At 43.4% G+C, this 25,246-nt stretch overlaps 1 protein-coding gene across 1 annotated transcript; it reads left to right on the forward strand.

Annotated features, from left to right (window-relative positions):
- Positions 1-593: 593 nt before the first annotated feature.
- Positions 594-18,219, forward strand: T265_13579 (hypothetical protein; the record flags this gene model as incomplete). The annotated part of the gene is made up of 5 exons (XM_009169572.1): positions 594-894; positions 10,278-10,838; positions 13,897-14,439; positions 15,307-16,664; positions 17,920-18,219. Coding segments are annotated over 5 exons (2,991 nt in total), but the record flags the coding sequence as incomplete, so codon positions are not given.
- Positions 18,220-25,246: the final 7,027 nt, after the last annotated feature.

Below are 25,246 nucleotides of genomic sequence, written 5' to 3' on the forward strand. Positions count from 1 at the left end.
GACCACCCAACCATGCTGGTAGGGATCTGGTATTCAAATAATCGGAGAAAATTACGGATTATATTGGCTGAAAATGCCGGTAGCTGCGACTGCGACGACTGTTTTCATTCAACGCACAGGACGACCGGATTCCGTTATCTTGGTTAGACAACTTGGCCCGGATAGACAGATAACATCTTTCTGGTCCTCAGAGCTTCAGTCTACGGAGATATTTCGGTTATGGCATACACGTTGAACAACAAACTCGGTTGATCCTTGAGAACCGAAACAAATTAATGGACATTAGTGGACCGCGCCTGTCCGATGGGTCTCCATACAGCGGTAAATAGCTGTCTAGGAATTTCGATCAACTTTTAGGCAGTGTCGTATCTTGCAAGGGCCAACAATGTTTACAAGTGTGGTGTTTTAGGATATATGAGGGCAGATTCTCTACAAGTATCCAACAAAATGATTTTATTGTTTTTCCGATCCTTTCATAGAACGCTGATGGGCGTCTTCAAAGCGAGGCAGTTACACAGCATTCAACATCACACACAACCGAGGTTGCAACACCTCTGTGTAATATTCCTGTATATTAGCGCTGTTCTTCTCAGAACGATTGCCGCTCATGACGCCCAAACGACCAAAGGGCGCACAACCACCGGAGCACGTGAAGCCACTGAAATGGACCGTTCGAACAAAAAACAGCAGCAGGTGAATTCTCTGTTCAATGCAGCTGAGGATCCGGAATGGCATTTGACCCCTTTTCACGAGATCGTCGGATCTCATCTGACGGACAGCAGCTCACATAGATGCGAACCCATCAGTTTGGCCTTGTGCAAAGGAATGGAATATCAGCATACACGAATGCCAAACATGTTCAATCACGAGACACAGGAGGAGGCTGGACTTGAAGTAAGCGCACGACTGAAGAAAAATTCACTTCGGATCTTATATTTTGTATGCTTTGTATAGAGGTTCGTAAATTGCATCACGTTACGTTGTAGGGAATGCAGCAGTACCTTGTTTCATGCGCACTCATTCGCCTTCTTTCCGCTTGTTTATAGCTTACGGTCCTTTGGTGTTCGCTTTTTTGATGCCTGTCGACTTCCCCTGTCTAGGCTTGGGCAATCTAGCATATCCCCGCCCTCGTGCTTCCTTCTAAAGACATGGCAGGTAGGCACCGAAAGGATACTACAGCTGAACGACGTTCCACAACCTGACAGTTAATGACAATTCATTACTGTGTAGGCGCTATTTAGTTCCTCCATATAATGTAATAAATATTGAGGAGTATTCGGTGTATGCAGGGATAGAGATAGGGGTCAAAAAACAGGTAGTTGGGCAATAAATAAAATTCCTCTGACCTTTTTTTTACAGTAAAAATGCAATATTTCAATAAAACTAGGAATTCGGTGGACGTACTCGACAAATTTGAAGAGCTTCATGGATATGTGTCTGTTGACCATTCAAAAAAATGGTGCTAATTGTCGTTCCTTTGACTGTCGAAAGATAAGTTGTGGAGAATTTGAAATCATTTCTGTCTCGAGATTGATGCTTTTTAATTATTTGTCCTTGTGACTGCAAACAGAGTTGTTGAAGGAATGTGAACACTTTTTCCTCACTCACAGCTGCCGTATGGATGCGGTTTGCTCCGCAAGAGATGTTTCGGATACTGTATTTGTATGTTAGACAGTGGCTCTCAAGTTCCCAAGTTAATCAAGCCCCTAAACATAATGTGAGTAAAGCAGTTTCCTGCTTGCTTCACACCGAATCTTTACTGAGAATCCTTCGCCAGCATTTGCACTAACTAATCTTCAAAAGAGAATTTTCACCTTACTATCTCATCAGACTTTCAGATGGTCTTCGCTCCCTGACACTGAAAAACAGTTCGCACGGAAAACACGTTTCGTGATTATCTCCTGATGTACTGGCATTTGGGATGATGATGATGTCATCGCCTTTCAGCTTCCTTTCCTAAGAAACTACTTTGCGATTCCAGTTCTTCCGCCTTTGTGTTGATATCAGAACATACACTCAGCTGAGGTCCCCTTTCAGTGCACTGCTGCCATGCAGCCCGAAGGAAGCTCAAGGGCTGAAGTATTGTCAGGCTGCCTGAGCCAAAACACGAGCAATCGAAAGGACAGGGTTTGGTTAGAATTACGAACTTTCTAGTTAATCTAGCACCTTAATAACTCAGTTATCCCCAGTTCCACCGAATCATCTCGAGCTTTTCAGAACACCGTCCTGTAACTGTGGAAATGTGCATTGGTCCCAACATCACTTATAAGGCCAGTAGGAACTCTTCGACTCTTCGACTGTCCACTGCCGGTTTCTCTCTTCTTGGAGCTCTACTTGAATACCGAATTTTGCTGAACCGAGGAAATATATCGAGTTTCAAATTACATTTGTGTAAGCAATAGACTCTAACGAATCCCAACTGAATCTTTTATTTGTGGTATCCTGTAAATGAATGTGCTACACAAAGGCCTCCTTGTTTTTCAGTTGGAGCAATAATCGAGATATCTAAGTCTGTTCACTGTACTCATAAAGACCTTACAAATGTCACTGGATCAAGGAACCTAATTCAGCGGCTCCAACATCACCTCAAACGAAACATGAGGTGATCTTCGTGCATAAAATTTAGTTTGGGATTATCAAGAGTAGACGAATTAACTGAGATGCAGTTAGGTTTCCCACACAGTTTTAGTTATACGAACTCATGATTACAGTGGGCAACAGTGGCGAGGAACATAGTTACATGATCAGACAACGGCAATGAGAAATGTAGACAGCTATCAGGCATTGGTTCTTTTATCTGCTATTGTTTTCCGCTGCCACTCACGCGGTATCTTTGTCATACCTCCCCTTGTTGACAGAGACTTGATCATCCCCTTCAAGTATTAATGTAATAGACTTAAGTTGGATCAGTCAATAGAGGTAAGCTACCAAGATTTTATCCGACTCTGTAAGGTCGAACCGGACAATGGCAAAAAACGGCCTTCTTTGCTCTGATACTCTGAAAGACATCAGGATCAAAACAAGTTTGTTTACTGGCTTGCGAGTGTGCCCATCAACCCGTACAGTGTTCACCGGCATTATTATTGTCCCGATAGTATCACTGATGGTGACGGAAGGATTCACCGACAAAAAGCCAGTAGAAGCAGAATAGACTTGCGGTTGAAATCGTGCCAATATTTACTGTAAGTTTAGAATCGCATGCACTACAAATTTCAAACGTTTTTTGTCAGAAGAGGCCCTAAGCGAATCTATGCAAACATATCCAGACGGTTACAAGTCAGATAATAGGAATGTTGCCTCTCGTTTAAAGTGGCGGGATTTTATCATTAGATCGGATGACAGCAGAGTCAAACTTGTGGTTTAGATGCCCTTGGATGTCTACTGCACTTTCTTTTCGACAAAAAAACGAACAATTGTGCTCTATGGGTTCTGAAATGTGTCGCAAAGAAAAAGTACACTGCGTCTATTACCAACTGCCCTTTATTTCCCCACGAACAAAGTGTACCAGCTGCAATTCGTAAGGGGCATGTGATAGTCGGTCACGTATTGTAACAAACATGCACTCACCTTTGTAGATGGATCTATTTTTTCATTCTCATTTGCTTTTCTTTTAACATTGCACGGAACCTCAGTAGTTGACTATGTTCTACATTACTTCATTCAAACATGAAGTGGCACTATTATGCTTGGGCGTTCAACAGGCGTGAATTTCTTAGTTGGCTAAACGTACACACACTTATCTAACGTTGAAGTACGTAGTATATTAGCGCATGTACTATTGGAGTTGAGAACAATGTACCTGTAACTACCGGACAGAATAGAGTAGATAACGAGTAGCTTGTTCAAGGTTGTTGACCTGCCAGTTACTTAGAGGGTCCTCTCTACGTGACCAGCTAGGTCATCAACGAAGCAGCTTTGAAGGTATTGTCTTTGAAAATAGGTTGTCACGAATTGCATCCTGTCTACCCCACGGTTTTCGCACACACGCCACTCCGTAGGTCTACAAATTCTCACGCACACTCATGACCTTCGGGGTCAGTTAGCACCAGGCTTGTTGTGTTTCGACGGCAGTCTGTTTGTCTTGACATCTCATTCATGGCTAAATGATACCTTGCTGACGAGAATACAATTACTGTCATTCATATTCTGAGGACTTGTTGTTAGAACACAGTTGGGTTGTTGGCAGTGAATGGAACCAGTCTTGCTGAATAGTTTACGCGCAGCAACCTGAGGTCCATGATGAAAGGACAAAGTCAATCTTTGCTTCCACGAGGACCTCATGAAAGTTGATACACAGAAAATAAGTAACCTCGATCGTTGAAATTGTAAAATGATCTAAAATCTGAATACGCAGAGTTTTGGAAAAAGTAACTTCATCAGAGTGACCTCAGGCATCTCCAAACTATAACACGTATTGTAATTACAAATAGCCCCAAAAGATAATACACTGAATCAGTACGGACTGCAGACGATAGTTAACGGATTCGGAAAAAAATCGTTTACTCCTAAAGAACAAAAGTCAGACATTTGCTTGAGGATTTTTCCGCTAGAAACCTTTCCAGGATATCACTAGCATCATCAATAAAACAAAATCTTTTTTATGGAAACACAGAGGTGAGGTTCATGGTTCTCCAATCACCGAGGATGTTTCTGGTGGCTTGGTGACCTTGGAAAATTTTCATGGGAAGCTCATCATTAAAGGACGCCCGGGAAAAGGTTCAAACTCACAGTCATGTTGTACTTTAGCAAACAGATAGCACGTGTCTGGACAGGTGAAAAATGACATCAATTTCTCCTACTTTATAGTCTCAAGCAAACTTGTCGGATGCTATCTGAAGGGAAACTGGTCAGTTTGTACAATTCATAACTTCAGATAAAAGCTATTTAAGAGTTCTGGGATGCGAAAACGCTAGCCGTTCAGGCAGTTCTTTGTCTCAACCCTCGAGAGTTAGCTTAGGGAGCGGCTTGTTGCCAGTACCCTTGGACCTGAGTGAGTTCCTGTGAGTTCCACGATTACTCCAGCACTGTCTTCAATGGTGATGACAATAACCGCATTGTTTCCTCAGGGGATGCCGTGTCGTTTGAAGAAGCAGAAAACTAAAAAGTCTACCTTGCACAATTTCTGCGCATACCGATGGTATTCAAATTAGCTGGTGTCTAAATTATCAATTTTGGGATGCAGACAATGTCTATGTGACTGTAAGCCTCAGAACTATCTTGCGGAGAAATGAATTGCGGTAATCAAATGCAGTTCAGCCGCCTTATGATTTAGTGTCAGTGTCAGCTGGGCAGGTGGGCAGCAACTAGGAGCTGGAGGGATAGCCTCTGTCATGTGTGAACGCTCACTGCAGTCGTTGATTACATAGACTCGGAAAATATTTTGATCGTTTAGTCTGCACAAGGATTTATGACCCAGTAATGCGTTACTCAAACAAGTGATCCGATCGGTTAAGACCCACAGACATAACAGGTCTGAACAAAAGTTCACAACGATTCCAACAAACAGTCCCAGAGTTTCCGGACTGCAACCGGAAGCTTGATGCTTACCTTACGCGTTCATGAGAATGAGAAAAACCCTTGCTGTTTCGTTTACAGCAACAACCTGTGCAGAGAATGAAGATGAAAGAAACTGCATTCTTTTTGCCTCATATTATTTGCCCAAAGCAGTGATTCAGTACCGCTTCCTGTATCTTCTGTGTCAGGTCAAAGGAGAAATGCCAAAGCTGTGATGGTTGATCACCACATGCTAGTTTAGCTTGGAAACGAGTCATTTCTTAATTCTCAGTTGCCTCGTTAGACTAGACCAGTCGGATACGAAATAGACATACGCTTAATTTCATCCACTTTCCAACACCCTGAATGAGTCAGTAGTCACGCAACGACCGGATATCGAATTCCCGACAATGTCACTCCTCTTTTAGTTGGCGGCATAAAAAACGGAAAGATAGTCGTCCTGCTTTTGAAGGAGTTGTTTATTTCTTCCCCGGGGAAAATAAACACCTTTGTTAACAGTGGTAGCGTGATTACGGCAAACAGTGAAATATATGATATTGATGATTAACAATTTTTGTTTCATCACTTGCCAGTTTTTTTTCAGATTTTACGGAACGACGTCAAACATCTAGGCTGACTTAGTTCACTGCCCACTGAATTCTAAATCTTTCGATAAAAAAAACCCCTACGTCCAACTAACAGGGACAGGTGATGAATCGTAAATAAACAACCATAGTCCCAGCTTGGGTGTGGAAGACACATGTCCCAAAACGAAAGAATAAAGTAAATGAACAAACATTATTTTGAACAGCGTTCATCACTTAAAACAGGTGACATCTGGTTTTGGTGTCTACCTGGACCTCCGGTTAGTTCAGCCGAATCCATGTGCTTTTCAAACCTGGCTAGCTGTCGGAACATTTGCATATCATTAAAGCAAATCGCTATGGTTTCCACAGGGTGAGCGGGTCGTAGGAACTGTTCGAATTACGAACAAATTATTTTACTTCACTGTTGATATCAACTCTTGGTTTGATAAATCAGGTCTTAGTTTTGTAGCAAAACACATACGATTGTATTCTGCGAGCAAAAATTTCAATGAAGAGAATCCCTTTCCATTCAACCTCACATCATCTGGTTTCGAACTCCTAGAAAAGCATGTCCAACGAATGTATAATGTATTAAGTCGTATTATTTTGAACCATTTTGGGTTTAATCACCAAGATAAATTTGAAAATCCTGAAGATTGCGCTTGTTCGGTAGGATTGGAAGCAACGTTGGGTCTTGGCCAACTTGTCATCAGTCGAACGGGTGGGGTGTATAATCCTTTCTTCTGGAATTATTTTACCTTTGAGAAGACCTAATATGCGACGATAGTTCAGCGTGACTAACAGAAATCTCACAACTGTCTGAGGTAGCGAGACAATTATTATTTTTACTATCAGTTTTTACCTGGATTTGAAAGTGGCTCGTAAATCGTCGAGCTGTAACACCCTTTTGGTGCCTAACTGTCATGCCACCCGGAGGAAGCACGAGGGCTGCGATACTGCCAGGTTGCCCAAGCCGAGACAAAGGAAGTCAAGTGGCAGATGTCGGGTTCGAACCACGGACCCTCCGGTCATGCCATATCAACTTGAAAGTGACTACTAGGGTTTTGACAGATAGCATTCACAAAGGACATTATTAATGGGGGCCAGGTCACCTGTTCATTTATTAATGAGCAAATAATCTGTTCCAATTGTTCAATAAAGCCCTCATAAACGTGTACTGTTTTCACAGTAGGGTAATAATAGCTTATTTGCATATTTAGTTATTGTTCGAAGGGGCAGATAAATCAACTCAAAATGCACCTTCCGTTTCTGGAGTTCTTTGATCTTACATGCACTGAAGTGAAGACACGCTGGTTGTGGTATATCGATGACTTTCCATCGGTCCTACATTACTACTTTTAAGGCTCAGTGAGTAGTCCAATCAAAGGGCTTGTCGTTACTCCAAAGAATCCGTTACTTTCAAGCCGTAATTTCAAGGCTGAACTGTCGGCAGATTAGAGGGTCAAAAGGAGGGAATGTATGATTTTTACGGACACCGGACTTGTGCCCGAATACGCAAATAACTGAATAAATCAATAGCGTATCACATGTAAGATGACTCACTGAGTTTGACTTACAAGAACGCTATTTCGTGGAAGATTAAATCCACTAAACTGAACAGAGTTATCCGCTGCAGCTCACTTCTACGGGCTCCACGCATTCTCTTGGCCTCCGTAGCAAACAATATGGGAACGATGTGTTTTTGCCTGCATTGTATTCTCTCAGTTGTTCTAGTTTAGAAGTTACCATTTAAACAAAAGAAACCCAGAAAGCAACTAAGTAATGGTTTCCGCGGCGACAGAAAGTCGAAGAAAAACTTGGTCAAATAGTAATCGCAAGCGTTTGTTGTTGGCACATTTTTTTGAATGAGATCCTCTTCGAAATTCTACAGCATCCGGATATGTGCTTTGGGGGTGTAACAGAAGAATATAACGAAGAAATCACTGGCCAGCAATAGCCAGTCTACCGAGGAACAATTCCAGCAACGGAAAACTGATGAACATAGGATGTGTGACGTCTCAAGTTTACCGGCACAAACAAAAAACGCGGGAAATTCTGAATAACGTCATGCGTACATACTTTACATTCAGGGTTCTTGCAGGTGAAATATCACTCGCAGTCACAGTTAGGAATCTGTCACGTAGTGGACTGAAGGGGAGGAGAAACAGCACGTTCTGATTTAGTCTCGAATTCCCATCAGCCTTATTTCCTACTTTAACACTAAAATGTTCCCATGTTACCCTAAACACACACTTATAAACTTAGCAAGTGTTGATGGCATAATCCGTTTAACTTTATCCGAATCCCCCGTTATTAATGGTCTGTAAGTGAATGTCTTGAGCAAAGAGCACTTCTTGCTTCAAGATATCGAAGTGTGCCTCAACAGTTTGTTGAACTTTTGGACGGCCCAGTACCAGTGAAAGAAAGAAGGCCCTCGCTGTGAGGTTGTTTATTGGAGGACATCAACTGAACAGTTACAGACTATTGGACAGAAAAGCAAAACCCTCATATACATCTTGTTTATAAAAACTGAGTATCCTGAACTTCTCCACTCATTGACTACCACTCAACTGTAAACGAATGTTACGAAGCAACTCCACAACTTCCGTAATAAATCTCACTTTTCAATTGACGCGAACTGGATTTAAGAGAAAAACTACTCGCATGCCTCAACAGTAGTGTTATATACCGGTTTCCTCCCTTTCAAGGCTCGTTTAGTAGACCCGGTACCCTAATCCTAATATTTTGTGGCATTATGGACGTAGAAATGCCCACAACACCACATCACCTTTGGACAAGTTTTTGTGGGAAGTGATCGAAGCCGTTCACACTGGCCGATGCAGACTCGATGTGGATTTAGCAGGGCAATTTATCTGTTGACATTCCCCCATTCATCCCACTGTCGTTAGAAAGATAGTTCATCTCGGTCCGAGTAAATTGTCAAAGTAATTATTTCTTGAGTTAATGCATGACCTCCTTCCTGCTTTATCTCCAAGCCATGCCAGTACATGATGTCAACTGTACACAAACTTCTTCTACAGGTGCTCACCGAACCTTACCTGACACTCGGTTGGATGTATTTCTACCCACCAAATTTGTGTTTTTAGTTCCCCCTTAGCTAATTGTTTTTCCACCCAAAGGTCGTAAATTCCCCAGATGTTTTCTTTTGCTGCATAGTCCCAATCCAGAGTGACATTCCTTGTTAAATGGCTGCAAAAGTGCAAACGAACCTGGTGAACTATTATTTACAACAACCTTAATTCGCGGTATATTATATCATAAACTTACAAGTTCAGTTCTGGTAATCACATTAAATAAAAGTGCGACGTTGTTTGTACGTATCGATATCTGAAACACCACACGAGCGAGCTGGTTACCAGGCCCCAGTAACATGATGATTCATAACGATTGTTCTTTCGCGTTGTTATCATGAAACCGAATGCAAAGGAGTTATGAATAGCTGACTGTTCACCGGACGGTTGGTGAATACTGTTTTGGAATACCATTTTGAAGGTTGTCCCAAGACAGAAAGAACGTTGACTTGGGTAAATTTCAGGTTTCATCATTTGTAGAAGTCTTAAATTCACATCTTGGATCAAAGCTTCATCTTGATGAGGATGGGGTGAGGATAGTACAATATGCTACAAACATTTGGTTTCAACGGTGACTCAACTGAACCTCAGCTGAATCACCCGTTTACAATATTCTTCAGCGGGATGTGTTGCGTAAAGACCGCCTCATGTTTCAGCAACTTTACTGCGGTTTCTCGAACACGGCCTTCGTGAAGCACATTCAGTTGAAGAACACTGTAGACGAGTGATTCAATATGGATTCAGCTATTTCTCAAGTCTAAACGAAACTGGTTTACAAATGAATGCAGTTCGCAAATTTTGTACAATTTGGACGGAAACACGGGAACTACGCCTGCCTAATGAGCCTGATAAAGGACGGAACCAGTCATGAGCTGTCGAAGAGTTTTCAGCAAACTTATGGATAGTTTCCTTCATCACGCTTGTTTAAATGAGAAGAAAACCAAGTTAGATGGATTGTGGTAGTTTCCCTTCATACTCACTAGCATTTGCTCACGGTAATTCGATATACTGCTGTGGTAGTAGGATTTTTAGAGTGGATCGAATACATCATCCTCTAAACTGTCCTTCTGAGTAAACTGACGGTTTTTTCTCTCCTGAACTACAGGCCCATCAGTTTTATCCGCTGGTTCAAATCAATTGTTCCGAAGATCTGAGATTCTTCCTCTGTTCCATCTACACCCCAATTTGCATCGAGGGATATCCGAGTTTTCTTCCCCCGTGTCGTTCCATATGTGAACGAGTAAAAGCTGGATGTGCCCCAGTGATGCAACACTACAACTTTCCGTGGCCAACGCGTATGAATTGTGCTCAGTTTCCGGAGTACAACAACCCTGATGGCATTTTATGTATGGAAAGAAACCTTACGGGTCCTGAGGCTCACGCCACCGAACGAACAGGAAACATCGAGCCTCCGATGACTGTTCATGAGAAGGCCCGCATGGAAAAACCGGAGGTCATCATCCAGCTGACGAATCCGGTGGAAGCTACTGCATCGCCGTTGACTCAGGTTGACCGGCTGAATGCTGAGGCCAGCCAAATACTGCTGTCATTCGCGCGCCACAATAAGACAATGAAACAAATATTGGACCAAAGGCCTGGTCTGCGTCTGAAATGCTCGTGCAGATGTAAACCTGCTGTGTACCGACAGTATGAAAGCATAGCTGAGGTAAGTGGTCGTTTGTACTTATGGGGTAAGAAGGGGTCCAGTTTACATGGGGCCAAGAAGATAATCTAGTTGACCGTGATCCAAAAGCCATGGAATGAATATTCAGTGAAGCATAATCTTCCTATGAGTGACCTGTTTTGTAACTTCAGAGAGATCTATAGCTGTATATAAATATGGTTTCCAGTCCCCTACATCTCTCGTTTATGACGTTCCTTATCAAGTTAATTTACTAAGTGTATTAAATGTGTCCAACAGTTTTCAGCAACCTTATGAGTAATATGTTCAGGGAGACCTGTGTTTTGTTACCAGTTCTACCCACCAACGTTGAACCAAAGACTTCACCGTTCTTACGAAAGTACTGTGGGTAGTAATTGCTTTAATGGCCTCCACTTGATATCGTCAAAAGGCCAAGCTTTTTCGGCAAGTGATGTTTCAGGTTGCAACTTTTATTTGGAATCAGCCTGTTAACGTGGGGTGCGGATGGGCGCTGTGAACACCGGCGTCCTGAAATGGATGGTAACCCGGTGGATTGGTGAAAAAACTGCTCAAAGCCGGCAGTAAATTTGCGGAAGATGAGCACTCATGATGCCAGGTGACGAATGACAACAAATTCTTGGAGCGCATTATATGCACGTCCATACAATAAAGGCCCTAGCCACTGTCCAGTGATTTCAGAGAGTGAGGTTAACTGGACAGAACGCCTACCAACGTAACCCAGATAGAATCATCAAGGTTGAATTTGTTAAGAGCTGTCGCGCTAAGGTCCTCCAAACAAATCTGTACGGCTAATTGCCACTCGGTTGGGGCTTTTATGAGGTCACGCGTTGAATGCTACTACATTGCTTATTGGTCCTGGACAACAGGAGACACGACAGTTTTGTCTGTTATCCACATGTGGACGTAGAACCCAAACATGCATCTTTATTTTCTATCCACGAAAACACTTTGACATGTTGAATACAAACCCAAAGGGAAGCATGAGGAGGCCTTGGCGCTGATTTATACCGCAAATGAAGGCTTTGTTTGAGTCACGCGTTCATAAACAAGCGACTTTTGTTCCCCCTGTGAATATAACCAATTTTCAGGCGCCGTTTATTCAATCAAAGCACTCGTATGGTGGCCAGGTGGATCGTCAGACAAGTCTGATTCATGCATCCATTTTCAACCAGTAAAAAGGGCGCGCAGCAGTGATTTGAACTTTTCAACTGATGTTTTGTATACTAGCGATTGAATCAGAGCATTTAGGACCATACTGTTTGATAATATTAATGGAGTAACACGTGAGAGGGGCCGAATCAGCCTTGAAGCTTTTTCGGGGGGCGAGATGGCCCGAGTGGTTAGAGCGCGAATTTACTGACCGGAAGGTCCGTGGTTCGAATCCGACCTCCGCCACTCGAGTTCCCTGTCTAGGCTTGGGCAACCTGGCAGTATCCCAGCCCTCGTGCTTCCTCCGGGTGGCATGGCAGCTAAGCACCGAAAGGGTGCTACAACTGAACGCTTTCTTCTTTTCTTCTGAAGCTTTTTCGGCCAGACAAGCCACATGACGAAAAGTAAGCACTATGAAATAGGCCCCCATCACATCAGGACCACTTCTGAACAGCGACCACGTCTGCGTTCTCCAGGCATGCTCCGAGAGGGAAGATGGTTGATTAGACTGGGCTCCTCAGCGTAAGCACCAGTTGGAACATGTGTCCGTAGTGAAGTCCCTAAAGTCTGCTCACTTCACTCGCCCCAACACTTGTGTTTTTGTGTGCCGCGCACTACTACCTGTATGGAGTTTTCCGCGCAGTAAATTGCATCAAGATAGAAGCACTATTTCACCCGCGGCTATTTACAGTCGATAGAAATTTTGTCAAACTTCACTTTTGTTTCAACGATCGATAAACATAGCAGAGGTCACCTATTTTTGTAACGACGGTTTTGGGGTGCAAAAAGTCAGTGCTAACAACTGCCTCTTTTTGTGCCTTCCTTTGCCAGGATGACATCACAACACTGAATGAATGTGAAATGCCGTGCCATCCCCCCCAGATCTCTCCCTCCTCAACAAACTCCTGGCAGTTGACGGTATTCTGGCTCGCGTTTTGGTCCATCTTATGTCTAGCCTCAACGATGACAACTATCTTCACTTTCCTACTTGACTCCTCACGCTTCCAGTATCCAGAGCTTCCGGTAGTCTATCTTTCGGTGTGTTACTTTATGGTATCTATTGGTTACATCATTCGCGTTATGCTTGGTCACGAATCGGTCGCCTGCGAACTTATGTCACACAGCCCCAGTTACCAACGAATGGAGGTGCTTCAAACAATCAGGGGAGTGGATTATTCCAAATGGGCTGGCAATCTCGGAGAAGTGATGGACACTTCAACCCTGTCACCAATCACACCCATGCCGTTCTCCCGATTGAAGGTGCTCCGTCATGCATCCACTGGACGAGCTACTTGTGCCGCCGTATTTCTCTTCACCTACTTCTTCAGTATTGCTTCGGCTGTGTGGTGGGTTGTACTGACGTTGACCTGGCTTCTCGCCGCTGGAATGAAGTCTTCTGAAGCTTTTTCGGCCAGACAAGCCACATGACGAAAAGTAAGCACTATGAAATAGGCCCCCATCACATCAGGACCACTTCTGAACAGCGACCACGTCTGCGTTCTCCAGGCATGCTCCGAGAGGGAAGATGGTTGATTAGACTGGGCTCCTCAGCGTAAGCACCAGTTGGAACATGTGTCCGTAGTGAAGTCCCTAAAGTCTGCTCACTTCACTCGCCCCAACACTTGTGTTTTTGTGTGCCGCGCACTACTACCTGTATGGGGTTTTCCGCGCAGTAAATTGCATCAAGATAGAAGCACTATTTCACCCGCGGCTATTTACAGTCGATAGAAATTTTGTCAAACTTCACTTTTGTTTCAACGATCGATAAACATAGCAGAGGTCACCTATTTTTGTAACGACGGTTTTGGGGTGCAAAAAGTCAGTGCTAACAACTGCCTCTTTTTGTGCCTTCCTTTGCCAGGATGACATCACAACACTGAATGAATGTGAAATGCCGTGCCATCCCCCCCAGATCTCTCCCTCCTCAACAAACTCCTGGCAGTTGACGGTATTCTGGCTCGCGTTTTGGTCCATCTTATGTCTAGCCTCAACGATGACAACTATCTTCACTTTCCTACTTGACTCCTCACGCTTCCAGTATCCAGAGCTTCCGGTAGTCTATCTTTCGGTGTGTTACTTTATGGTATCTATTGGTTACATCATTCGCGTTATGCTTGGTCACGAATCGGTCGCCTGCGAACTTATGTCACACAGCCCCAGTTACCAACGAATGGAGGTGCTTCAAACAATCAGGGGAGTGGATTATTCCAAATGGGCTGGCAATCTCGGAGAAGTGATGGACACTTCAACCCTGTCACCAATCACACCCATGCCGTTCTCCCGATTGAAGGTGCTCCGTCATGCATCCACTGGACGAGCTACTTGTGCCGCCGTATTTCTCTTCACCTACTTCTTCAGTATTGCTTCGGCTGTGTGGTGGGTTGTACTGACGTTGACCTGGCTTCTCGCCGCTGGAATGAAGTGGGGAAGTGAAGCGATCTCGAAATACTCGCAGGTAAGCAATGAGAATCATCATCATCATCGTCATCACCATCATCATCATCATCATCATTGACAGCATGACATCAGTGTTCAACACTGATGCTCCATTGCCGTACAGAAAATGAGAATGCTTGAGATTGATCCATTTCTTCTACCTAATCTTATTTGTGATCTCGTTATATAAGACGCCTTAATCACATCACAGCCAATTCACTTCCCCTCACTCCTGTCGCAGCTATATCCCACAGGTGTGTAGCGTTCAGACTTATTGATGTAATTATTGTTTTGATTTCTGTTAACCTGATGCTAAATCGAACGTACTAACCATTAACCCAAATCCAGCTGACTATTCTGACGAAGATACTTACTACTAATCAGTAGTGTGATGTCTGGATTAATTTAATGGCGAGAGCTGGCAAGAACCATGCCTAGCCTCAGATCCACTGGATACACAAACCGATTAAGTGTACAGAACCCATCAACCGGAGGAATAATCCCCCATACACCGGCGTACTGCGTCCCGATAAAGGGGATGAGCATAGTGCAATGGAACTCCTCATGGGGTGGCTACATCAATCTCACAAACATCCGGTGTAACTCCGAGTCACTGACCTTACAGTTATCAAGTCTCCCTAAATTATCGGTGGCTGTTCAACTTAACCAAGCAAACCATTCTCCAGACTTGGCTTTGTCTTGTCACGGCTATGGCTGCTGAAACCATGAATTTTAACTGCGACAAACGAACTGTATAAAATCTCCTGGGAAGTTTAAGCTTAAACATGCTTCAGACTTTGATCCCGGTTCGCCCTTCTGTCTAATGGCTCCACGTTGAAGACAGCGACAGCATGTCAAACGTCATCACCGTACTTTCTTTTTTTAGGTGTTTCACTTTATCGCTTGGTCCATCCCCACCGCACTTTCGTCACTTGCGTTGTTACTCAGTGCCGTCGAAGGTGATATTCTTAGCGGTTTGTGTGTCATACGGACATCGAAGCCTCTTCAATATGTCCTTTTCCTATTTGCCCCAATGGTGATTCTGCTAGCCACCGGGATTTTATTCCTTGTTATTGGATTCATTGCGCTGTTTCGAATCCGTGGGATCATGAAGTTACAGCGAATCGGTTCTCAGAAAACGGACCGACTTGAGCACCTGATGACACGCATTGGAACGTTCGCCCTGTTATATACCGCTCCGAATCTAGTAGTGATAATCTGCATGGGGTATGAGTTACAAAATGCCAGGGCCTGGGAATTCGGGGTTGCTTGCGACTGTCATTATACAGACGCTTCAGTGACCCCCTCAAGGAATGAACCACTACCAGAATGGGATCGTCCATCTCCGGATTACCAGATTTTTATGGTCAAGCACTTTATGCATCTCATAATTGGCGTTACTTCTGGTTTTTGGATATGGTCTCGAAAAACTGTGGACACTTGGCGACGCGCTTGTCGACGGACGTGCTCAAAGAAACAAAGACGACAAAACGGAACAATGCGTTTGCTTCCCACTTCGAATCCTAACGAGTCAGACGGATCGACCAAGACCCAGTTTGTTCCCTGGACCCTCAGTGGATTGAACAATGACGGTGACAGTTCGAAAAGGCTTGTGCAAAAGCAAATAAACCGTGAACCATCATTTATCGGAAACGCCGAGTTGGCTGGTACTACATCCAGACAAAGCCTAAATGCTGTGACCCAGTGTCGAGACACTCCTACTCAACCCATCAGCAGTGTTCATTACGAGACAAACTCACTGCATCTAACGCCCTATGTGACGGGTAGAATGGAGATGAACGGGGGATATGCGCTAGTTGACGAATCCCGCGAACAAATCTTACCCTCTAGGTTGGCAGCACAAGGGATGAAAGTGTTCAATGGTGATCCCTTTCTAATTGCCCTCCCGCCAGTTCCCCCTCGGTCGGCTCTTCATCCCAGCACATCACATACCAGTGGATTTCAGACGAGTCCCAGAAAATCGACTCAACTCTCCCCAACAAATCTGTCTGCTTTCTCGAGCAGCGGGATCGGGAGTGGGTATGCCACTAACCTCGCTTTTGATATGCATTCCCAAAGCCACGGGACCTCACTCCTAACGGATTTGTCAGAGTCGGCTACAAAATCCGGCTCAGAACTATCGAACCCATTCAATGCTGAACATGTCAGAAGACACGAATCTATGCCTCATGACTGCCATCTGGAGCTTACTAGTGCCCATAATCCGTTTCAGAATCCTACCAGGTGAGAAATCACATATTCTTTGCTACTTTAATTTTGGAAGTAGTTTATATTCAATGCATTTGCAGGTGACCTTTGAGGTTCTAGACAAGTTGCAGACGATGTGTATCATTAAAGAATTCAAATGAGGATTGTTTTAAGTGTGTAGGAATCTTAAGTCTGCTAAAGCATTGATGAAAGATGAATGAGTTCTATTCTAGCTCCTCCAGAGAATCCAGTCCGTGACACGTTCTCATAGAGCACCCTTCAGACGGTTTAAGCTTGTGACAACGTAGGATTAGATTGAAGTTTGAATGAGCGGCATTTGACCTAATCTTTCTGGTCCATTCGACACAAGTCAACTTGAGGAAAAGCTGTACGCGCGGTGAGGAGTTGGCTTGTGCCTATCATTGCCGTTTGCGTGGAAATAAGTCTTACAACTTGCTTAATTTTGTCCTGACACTATGGAATCCCGGGCACCATAGTTAGGGATTTGAGAAAATGTCCATAATTTTGAGGAACGTAACACAAACGGGCGCAATTCTTGGGGAGTAAACATAACCGGACAAGACTGACCCTTCATAGCTGTCACATTTCAGTAACTTCTTCCTCAGAATCTGTAAGGATCCTGACATATATGAATCATCGAATTGATGATCGTGCAGTTTTAGCTGCAGAATTAAGGCCCAGCCGAACGACCAGGTGTCATTGTTCAACAACAGCATCTCCGATCCTTATAGCGGACGTAGACTGAAGGCCTTATGTAATGAAGAAGCGAACCACAAGTGCTACCGTCCCTGTCAAATGACAAAATGTTTTGTCTGAAATATCCTAGTAAAAGCCTGTTAAATACAATTGGAGATTTTATCCACAGTTCTACATTGCTCCGAGTGCCTCTGATTTGGAGGCTCAGAAAGTTGATCGGGTGCTTTGAATTCCCAATCATCTTTCGGATGATGTAACTCAGATGCAAACAGTCTTGTTAAAATTTTGCAGTTCAGTGCCCCTCAAATTGAATACTGAACGATTTACTTTTTTATAAAACAGTCGAAATTTCTGCATTGGAATCACTTGTTTCGGATTTTCAGGAGAGTAGTAAAAAAATGGCTAACAGTCAGTGTACACGCGGTCATCGTCAGCGACTAATTTCGCTTGAAATAATGGAGTGAGTATGAGGTTATTCCCGTATTCTCATGTTCTTATTCAAACGCACACAGTTCTAACATCCGATAAGTTAGAAATCAAAGTGGCTGTATTTAGAACATATAATCACTTATAGGGTGGCTCTTCTAACCCTCTTGTTTCACAGAACTTGTCACAACTTTACGAAGGCGGGATGTGGTCAAAGCGAAGAAAACAGTAGCCAGTGCTCCTTGGCTGGAACTGGTTATTACCAGGCTGTGGGTTCGGTCCTCAACAAAGCAAACAAATCCAACCAATCAGATGTTGAGCGCGCTCGACCGAATCCAGATGGACAGCAAAACTCTACCATTACCAGGTCTTCGATGAACATTGGAGATCAGGGAATGTCGTACAATCAACTAAAATCTGCTGGACGTTTGTGTATCCAGAAAATTTGACATGAGTCTCAACGACGCTTTTCGACCAAACGACTGATGAGTGCACTTACTTACCACTTACTAACCACACTCTCACTCGCATACAAAGTAAGAGTTCAAATCAAAGTGCTTCTTTTTTAATCATTCACTGACTTCCATATACAAAGACTTTGTTGAGGTCTTCACTGCAAACCAAAGACAATTTATCATGTTTCTTTTTAAATACGCGCTTCATGCAGCATGGTCACTTTTACTTTTTCCCGTTCACTTCTGTACAGCCATTTTGTTTTACTGACTTCTTTGTAAATATCTATAGACGTACAAATTCTCCTCAAAATATCACGTCACACATGCAGCTGAGCTTACGTCCGAATTGCACTCAATGGCATATGTAACAAGGTAAACGCTATTCGATTGGGCGCGACCAGGAGTTGACTAAGTTATCGGAACAGTGCACAGATCATCATCGACAGTATGAAACCAGTGTTCAACAGTGAGGCTCAGCTGCCGTGCGTGGGATGAGTTTATTTGTATGTGTGCAATTCATGGCTGCACGTGAGCCAGGGCGCCACATTAGATAGGAGGACGATGAAGGTAACTAACCCAAGCTTTTGACTCAAGTGCGGTGAAGTCCAAATACGTAGTAGCTGTTCGGTGTGTCAGGGTTTGCGCGTGTGCGTGTCCGTTCGTCGTTCCACCATCGATCTGGCGTGTGACTTGAGTGGCTGATTTGGTGCGTGTCCGATTGATCTGCTCGCGTGAGCGCTGTAGGCTGACTGGATATGTACTCAGTTGTTTGCTGACCCGCCACGAAAGCCGACCAAATTTGCCGCATCTGTTTGAAGGTCTGTACGGTCACGAAGAGACTGAACCTTACATTGGTGTGATGGTTACCTATTGAGCCATACTGGGTGATCTTCCTGCAGGGTCTCTCATACCAAGTTGGCCAATGGTCAACACAGTCTTCTTATCCTCCATCTTTGGGGTTGGAACATGTGTGACGACTCATTCTGTCAAAATTGAAATGCACTTGCATTTCCCGCCAAACACCGCTGCCTTGTGGTCAAGCCTTTATGCCAAAGACTGTGGTTGTGGACCCTAACCGTCCTTCTGCCCGGCTTCTGCGCCCCCCAGCCCACGTACAACTGAGAATTGTCCACTTGGTATGGAAGCGAAGCATCAGGGTTGAACACTGATCTTATGTTGTTGTTGCTGTAGCTATGACTGGTCGATGGGTACGGGTGCTTAAAGTGATTTGCAATTTAATTCCCCACTGAACCTGAATTAAACCATGTAGTGACCTCTTAACTGGTCGGAACAAGTGACCAGTCTTTTGGGACTCTTTTCTTCGCTTCCAATCAAGAAAGAATCTGATAGCGGCACACCGAAACGTATGAAATCTTGTTAAATGAAGTCTGCTTGACTGTTCCTACCAGAGTTCCTTTTTTAAACCTCATAAGTTAAAAGAATGTCTGGAAAACAACAGAGTGAGGAAAATAAAACACGATTAGTGATCTTCCTGCTCTCTCATACCAAGTTGGCCAATGGTCAACACAGTCTTCTTATCCTCCATCTTTGGGGTTGGAACATGTGTGACGACTCATTCTGTCAAAATTGAAATGCACTTGCATTTCCCGCCAAACACCGCTGCCTTGTGGTCAAGCCTTTATGCCAAAGACTGTGGTTGTGGACCCTAACCGTCCTTCTGCCCGGCTTCTGCGCCCCCCAGCCCACGTACAACTGAGAATTGTCCACTTGGTATGGAAGCGAAGCATCAGGGTTGAACACCGATCTTATGTTGTTGTTGCTGTAGCTATGACTGGTCGATGGGTACGGGTGCTTAAAGTGATTTGCAATTTAATTCCCCACTGAACCTGAATTAAACCATGTAGTGACCTCTTAACTGGTCGGAACAAGTGACCAGTCTTTTGGGACTCTTTTCTTCGCTTCCAATCAAGAAAGAATCTGATAGCGGCACACCGAAACGTATGAAATCTTGTTAAATGAAGTCTGCTTGACTGTTCCTACCAGAGTTCCTTTTTTAAACCTCATAAGTTAAAAGAATGTCTGGAAAACAACAGAGTGAGGAAAATAAAACACGATTAGTGACGCAGTGATGGCAAGAGAATAACACAGGCAAATGAGATGGAGGCATCATCCCTACAGAGAATAAAGCAAGCCCAGCACAAAAGTCATGGGTTTAAAAACACAGGCAAACACCAACCTATTAGAAACTTGATGTTTATTAAGCTAGGATGCTAGATGTCCATCGTTTTTATTTAGTTTACTACTAATATTTATCGTGTATTTTTGATGGGCATAATCGTCAACATAAAAATGCGAATCTTCACTTGAAGCCTCTTGAACCAGAGGATTATGAAAACTAAACCCGATCAGTAATAATCCAACTCCCCCAACCCATCAACCAAAGGAATTACTCAAAGACACTAACTCATAGGACCCTTGAACCGACATCAACACTTATCTAATATGGTAATCTGAAGAGGTTTTACTGATTGGTTTTCCGTTTGCCTTAAGACTTTGACAACTTGGTGAACTGCTCACTTGGCCTAATGAAGTTTTTGTGTCAAAAGCGAATCGTTGCCCGAATAAAAACTACCGATTGCTTATCAAGCACTTATGAAACTTTTCGCAAATAGTTTGGTTAAGAGACGATGCTCGAGTGATGCTTGTGATGCAGCGAAACCTTGCCCAGTTATAAAAATACCGAGTGTATACCAAACCCTTCTGAAACGATAACTTCTCAATTGGCTCCGAACTTTTCCCAAGTGACTGAAAATGCCCAATGATCTTCAAGGTGCAGTAAGCGTTAACGCAGTCAAGAATCACATATCCAACGCAGGGTCTTCACTAGATTTAGATTCGTCCGGATGGGTTTGGCAGCTGCTGAATTCTCAACTCACCCAGACTGATATACATGCCACCCAACCTGCCTCACGAGAAGGTGGTCCAGCGAACCTACTGCCACCAATACTTCTCGACTCTTTCCTGATTGCTACTCATTTGACATTCAGACAAGTGCTGAAATTTTATCCCTCGGGGTAAAGCTATTTCATGATTGGCTATCTCCCTTCAGGGTAGCTAAATGCAAGCTAATGAAAGTAAGTTTTTTTTTAAAAAAAATACAGAAGTCTAGAAGTAATGTGGTACTTATAAGGCTTCTGGAAACTCTTCGACAGTCCACGACCGGTTTCACCCTTCTTGTGACTCATCAGGTAGGCTCAGTCACCGAGTTTCCGTTCTACGTGAGCCCTAATTGCTTCATAAACGAGAGATACAGCTGGGTTCCAAGCGAGTCTCCCATCAAAACAAATTGATTTTCAAATGAGCGTATTTCACCACATAGGTCCTCTATTCCTCCCTCAATTCCACAAACATGAACAGGCGGATTTTCTTGCATTTTGAGAAGTTCTTGGATGAGACTATGTAGTATCAAAACACGTCTACACTAGAAAGGGAAAATTCTATTTTGCCGCCACCCGACAGTATAAACAAGAAATCTAGGACGATATTACTCCATGTGAAGCTGCTCCAAAAATTAAATGCGTCCTTTCTTGGAGCTAAAAAAAACCTATGCTGTAAAATGATGTACCTGAAAAAGGTATGCCAACCGAGGCTGATATACTAGTATTCTTCTTGCTTAATTGAAGTGGATCACGACCTTCTAGGAGGATAGACAGAGCTTGGAGACAGGAGTTGCAGTTTATTAGCACCCAGGATGCGCTTAAAATACGAACACACAGACAGACCATTCACAGTTTTTATGCGCGGGAGTGAGCTTCGTCGCTCCACAGGGATTTGCACACATGTATGACTACTTACCGGATGCCTTCTGTGATCCCATCAGACCGGACAGATCATGCTTCGAAAGTGTGAATCTTCGAATGCACCAAAGCATAGCCCCAATCCCACCTACTCTGAACCTCATTATCATGCTGCCTTACTTTCCCTTTCGATTTACGGTCGCACGCAGCAAAATACTTGACAGATGCGTTTAAGGTGCTGACTAACTGAAACACCATATAGAGTGATATTTTGAACAGTAGTAAGAGTTGTCCTCGGCTACCTTAGTAATTTGATGAGCTTCACTGTTCCACATGAGTCAAGGGACCTCGAATATTTCATGATGTCTATAGTACGTCATTTTGGCGGGAGTTGTAAACTTACAGAATGGGAGCTGGGGCGTCACGGCCGCACTGCTTTTAGCTACTCTACTTTCAACCATATCAGTTTGAAATTTAGTTCTGATTTGACCCCGAAATTCAACAGACTGTTGGGCGGTACGATAAGAGGTACACAAAGAAGGGTTAGACTCATCTACTGGGCGTAAGCTGGACATGCTTTGGTGTGTTTCAAGAAGCACAATTTAAGAACAACTATCGTACGCCGTATGAAGGTCGCAGAAGGCCTACAGTGAACTCATCAAATAGAGCAAACAAGCAACTATAAATGTGAGTCCTGTAGGGGTGAAAGGTCCCTTTTCACGCGCGTACATATGGTTCATGCTCTTTGTTCTGACGAATCGTGTGCGTAAAATACCGCACAGAAAGTTAGTTGCATAATCGTTCTTGCACCTTGCACTACAATACTCCGACTCGGTGCTTCAGAAGGACAACAAGGCCAAGTGGAGTCGAGGAAAAGAGGTTAAGGGTTTATGTTATGTTTTGTTGACCAAATCGTGGTTGTACTGTGATGAATCCTTACTATTTAATAGTCTTCAGTAATGACCAGTCGGTGACTGTTCCTCCAGAAGACGTCGGGTTAGAATACTTTTGCAGAGTCCTGAATGTGCACTGCCTAAGAAGAATGAAAAGGCTGTGCAGTGTTCCTCGGCAATTTGTCTTACCATGAAGACTGGAATCCCTTCTTGAAACTGCTAAATCCAGCTTTTGAGTAATTGAAACAAACTGGATAGTGAAATGTAACAACCACAAACGGGTTAGTGACGTTTTTATTCTTAACAACAAAAAATCCACTGACCACGAAATTTTCAGTGCAAGGTGTAAGTAACCACGGAGTATCTTGTGCTCAAGGTGGTAAGCGGTGTGGTAACTGTATTCCTGCGGCAAGAGAGTTAACGTGTATGCGGCAACTGGTTTTTTGCCAGCAATGATTAAAACGTCGATAGCGACGTACCTCAGTTATTGGTTAAACAGCCGCCTCACGCGCATCATTTTCAAAGCATAGATATATTAGCTTTGAGCATAATTAATGAAGTGTGTGTAGCCAACAAACTGGGTTACTTGGAAAGCTATTCTATAAGGTCTGCAGAAAACAAACTCTATCCCACAGTAGATCGATCGCTATCGACACAGCCACAGGACATCCGTTCCAATCTCGCCTTCATTTAGATGGGAGCAAGAGCGGTGACTGGAGGGAGAGCAAATCACGTTAGGATGAGAGCAGCTGGACTTTGGTAACAGGGATTAAATTAAGCCGCATTTAGACAGGTAGAGATAATGAGAACATTCGAGATCATTACCCACACCACACACACGCATAGAACTAAGCCAAAACAGACTGCGTGCTTTTTCCATTCAGTCAACAGTTTTACGGGTCACAAAAAACGATGAAATCTAAGCGCAGAATATAACGGGACGAAGAAACGTTTCCTGTACGGGAGTTTGTTCAATCGCTTGAAATCCTAGCACAAGTTTCCTTGCTTTTCTCAAAAATGATGATCGGTAAACTCCTTCCACAGGAACAATTACAGTTGCAGTCAATACAATGAAGGTGGAACTGTATTTGGAAACTTTGCATTGAAAAATTCACTTTACGTGATGGCTGACAAAACGCATTCTTTTGCCTCTCTTCAGTGGGGATAGTTCAAGCAGAGCACTGGAAAGCAATGCAATGGCTGATCTTAAGAGAGAACCAGTTGGTCACCTGCTTTTTACACAAGTTTGTTACATGACTTTAAAAGAATTTTAGAGTACCTTGTTGACTGTCGTCTTCAGAGAGGTTGTGATAGAAGGACCACACCCATAAAGAGGCGAAACGTTTTAGCTGTCACATTACCGATGTCCGAGAAGGACAACTTAAGGCTTATCACAAACGAGACATTTTTCCAAAATATAACTAGGATATGGCGTGTGGGAACTAAATCCTGCCTTTAATGTAACATTTATTGTATTGATCGTTGACATTTGACGCTCATCTCCTTAGCTGTAATTCTGCTAATGATGGCGTGATCTTACGGACATGATAAACTCCGTCTTGCTTAATACTATTGGCCCTCTTATTTCTAGTGCTTTTGAACTGAATGTGAACCTTAAGGAGTACCGTTGGGCTCTCCTCTAGGCCATGCTATATATAACTCAGTACTAACTAGATTTACGGAAAATCTACCTAGAAGAAAAAAGCGTCTTAGGGATTGAAAGGTACTGTTCAAATCACTATTCATTTTCTTTGACGGGTCAGAGATAGACTGTTTTCTAAAAGCAAGTGAAGCGAAACTTTTTGAATTCTTTGCCCTCTGCACATGTCCACCCGCCCGCCCTCACGCACGTATGCACACACGCACAGACGCATACACACATACGAGCACTCAAAATACTCCTAATCAGGCAGTGAAGCGATCCCGAAAGACGTTGTATTTTTGGAGGAATCACTGTGCATCTGTTTCCTTCTGATTTATCTTGCTGTTTCACAATAAATGGATCAAAATTTACATCAGATAATGAAAATAGCTAAACGTCAATCAATGAGATCTTAGTAGATTCAATCCCTTGGCGTTTGAAAGAATCTTTTTCCATGGTTGATTACGACTATCATATGGCACAGTAGTCTATGAACATAGAGAAAAATATCTTCTGTTTACAGTGCTCACAGAAGGATTGCGTTCATATGAAAGCTAGCATCAGGATTCAATGAAATTTGCTAGGCTGCATCTCACAAGATCCTGATCGAACTTGCGCATGCATACAAAGGACGTAGGTGTGAACATCGATTCCCGAAGACTCCTGCTATTTGCTTCTTAGGTATGCTTCCATAGTAAGCAAAATACACTCATGTACATGCCATTTT

Source organism: Opisthorchis viverrini (assembly GCF_000715545.1).
Source record: "Opisthorchis viverrini unplaced genomic scaffold opera_v5_79, whole genome shotgun sequence".
NCBI lineage: Eukaryota > Metazoa > Platyhelminthes > Trematoda > Opisthorchiida > Opisthorchiidae > Opisthorchis > Opisthorchis viverrini.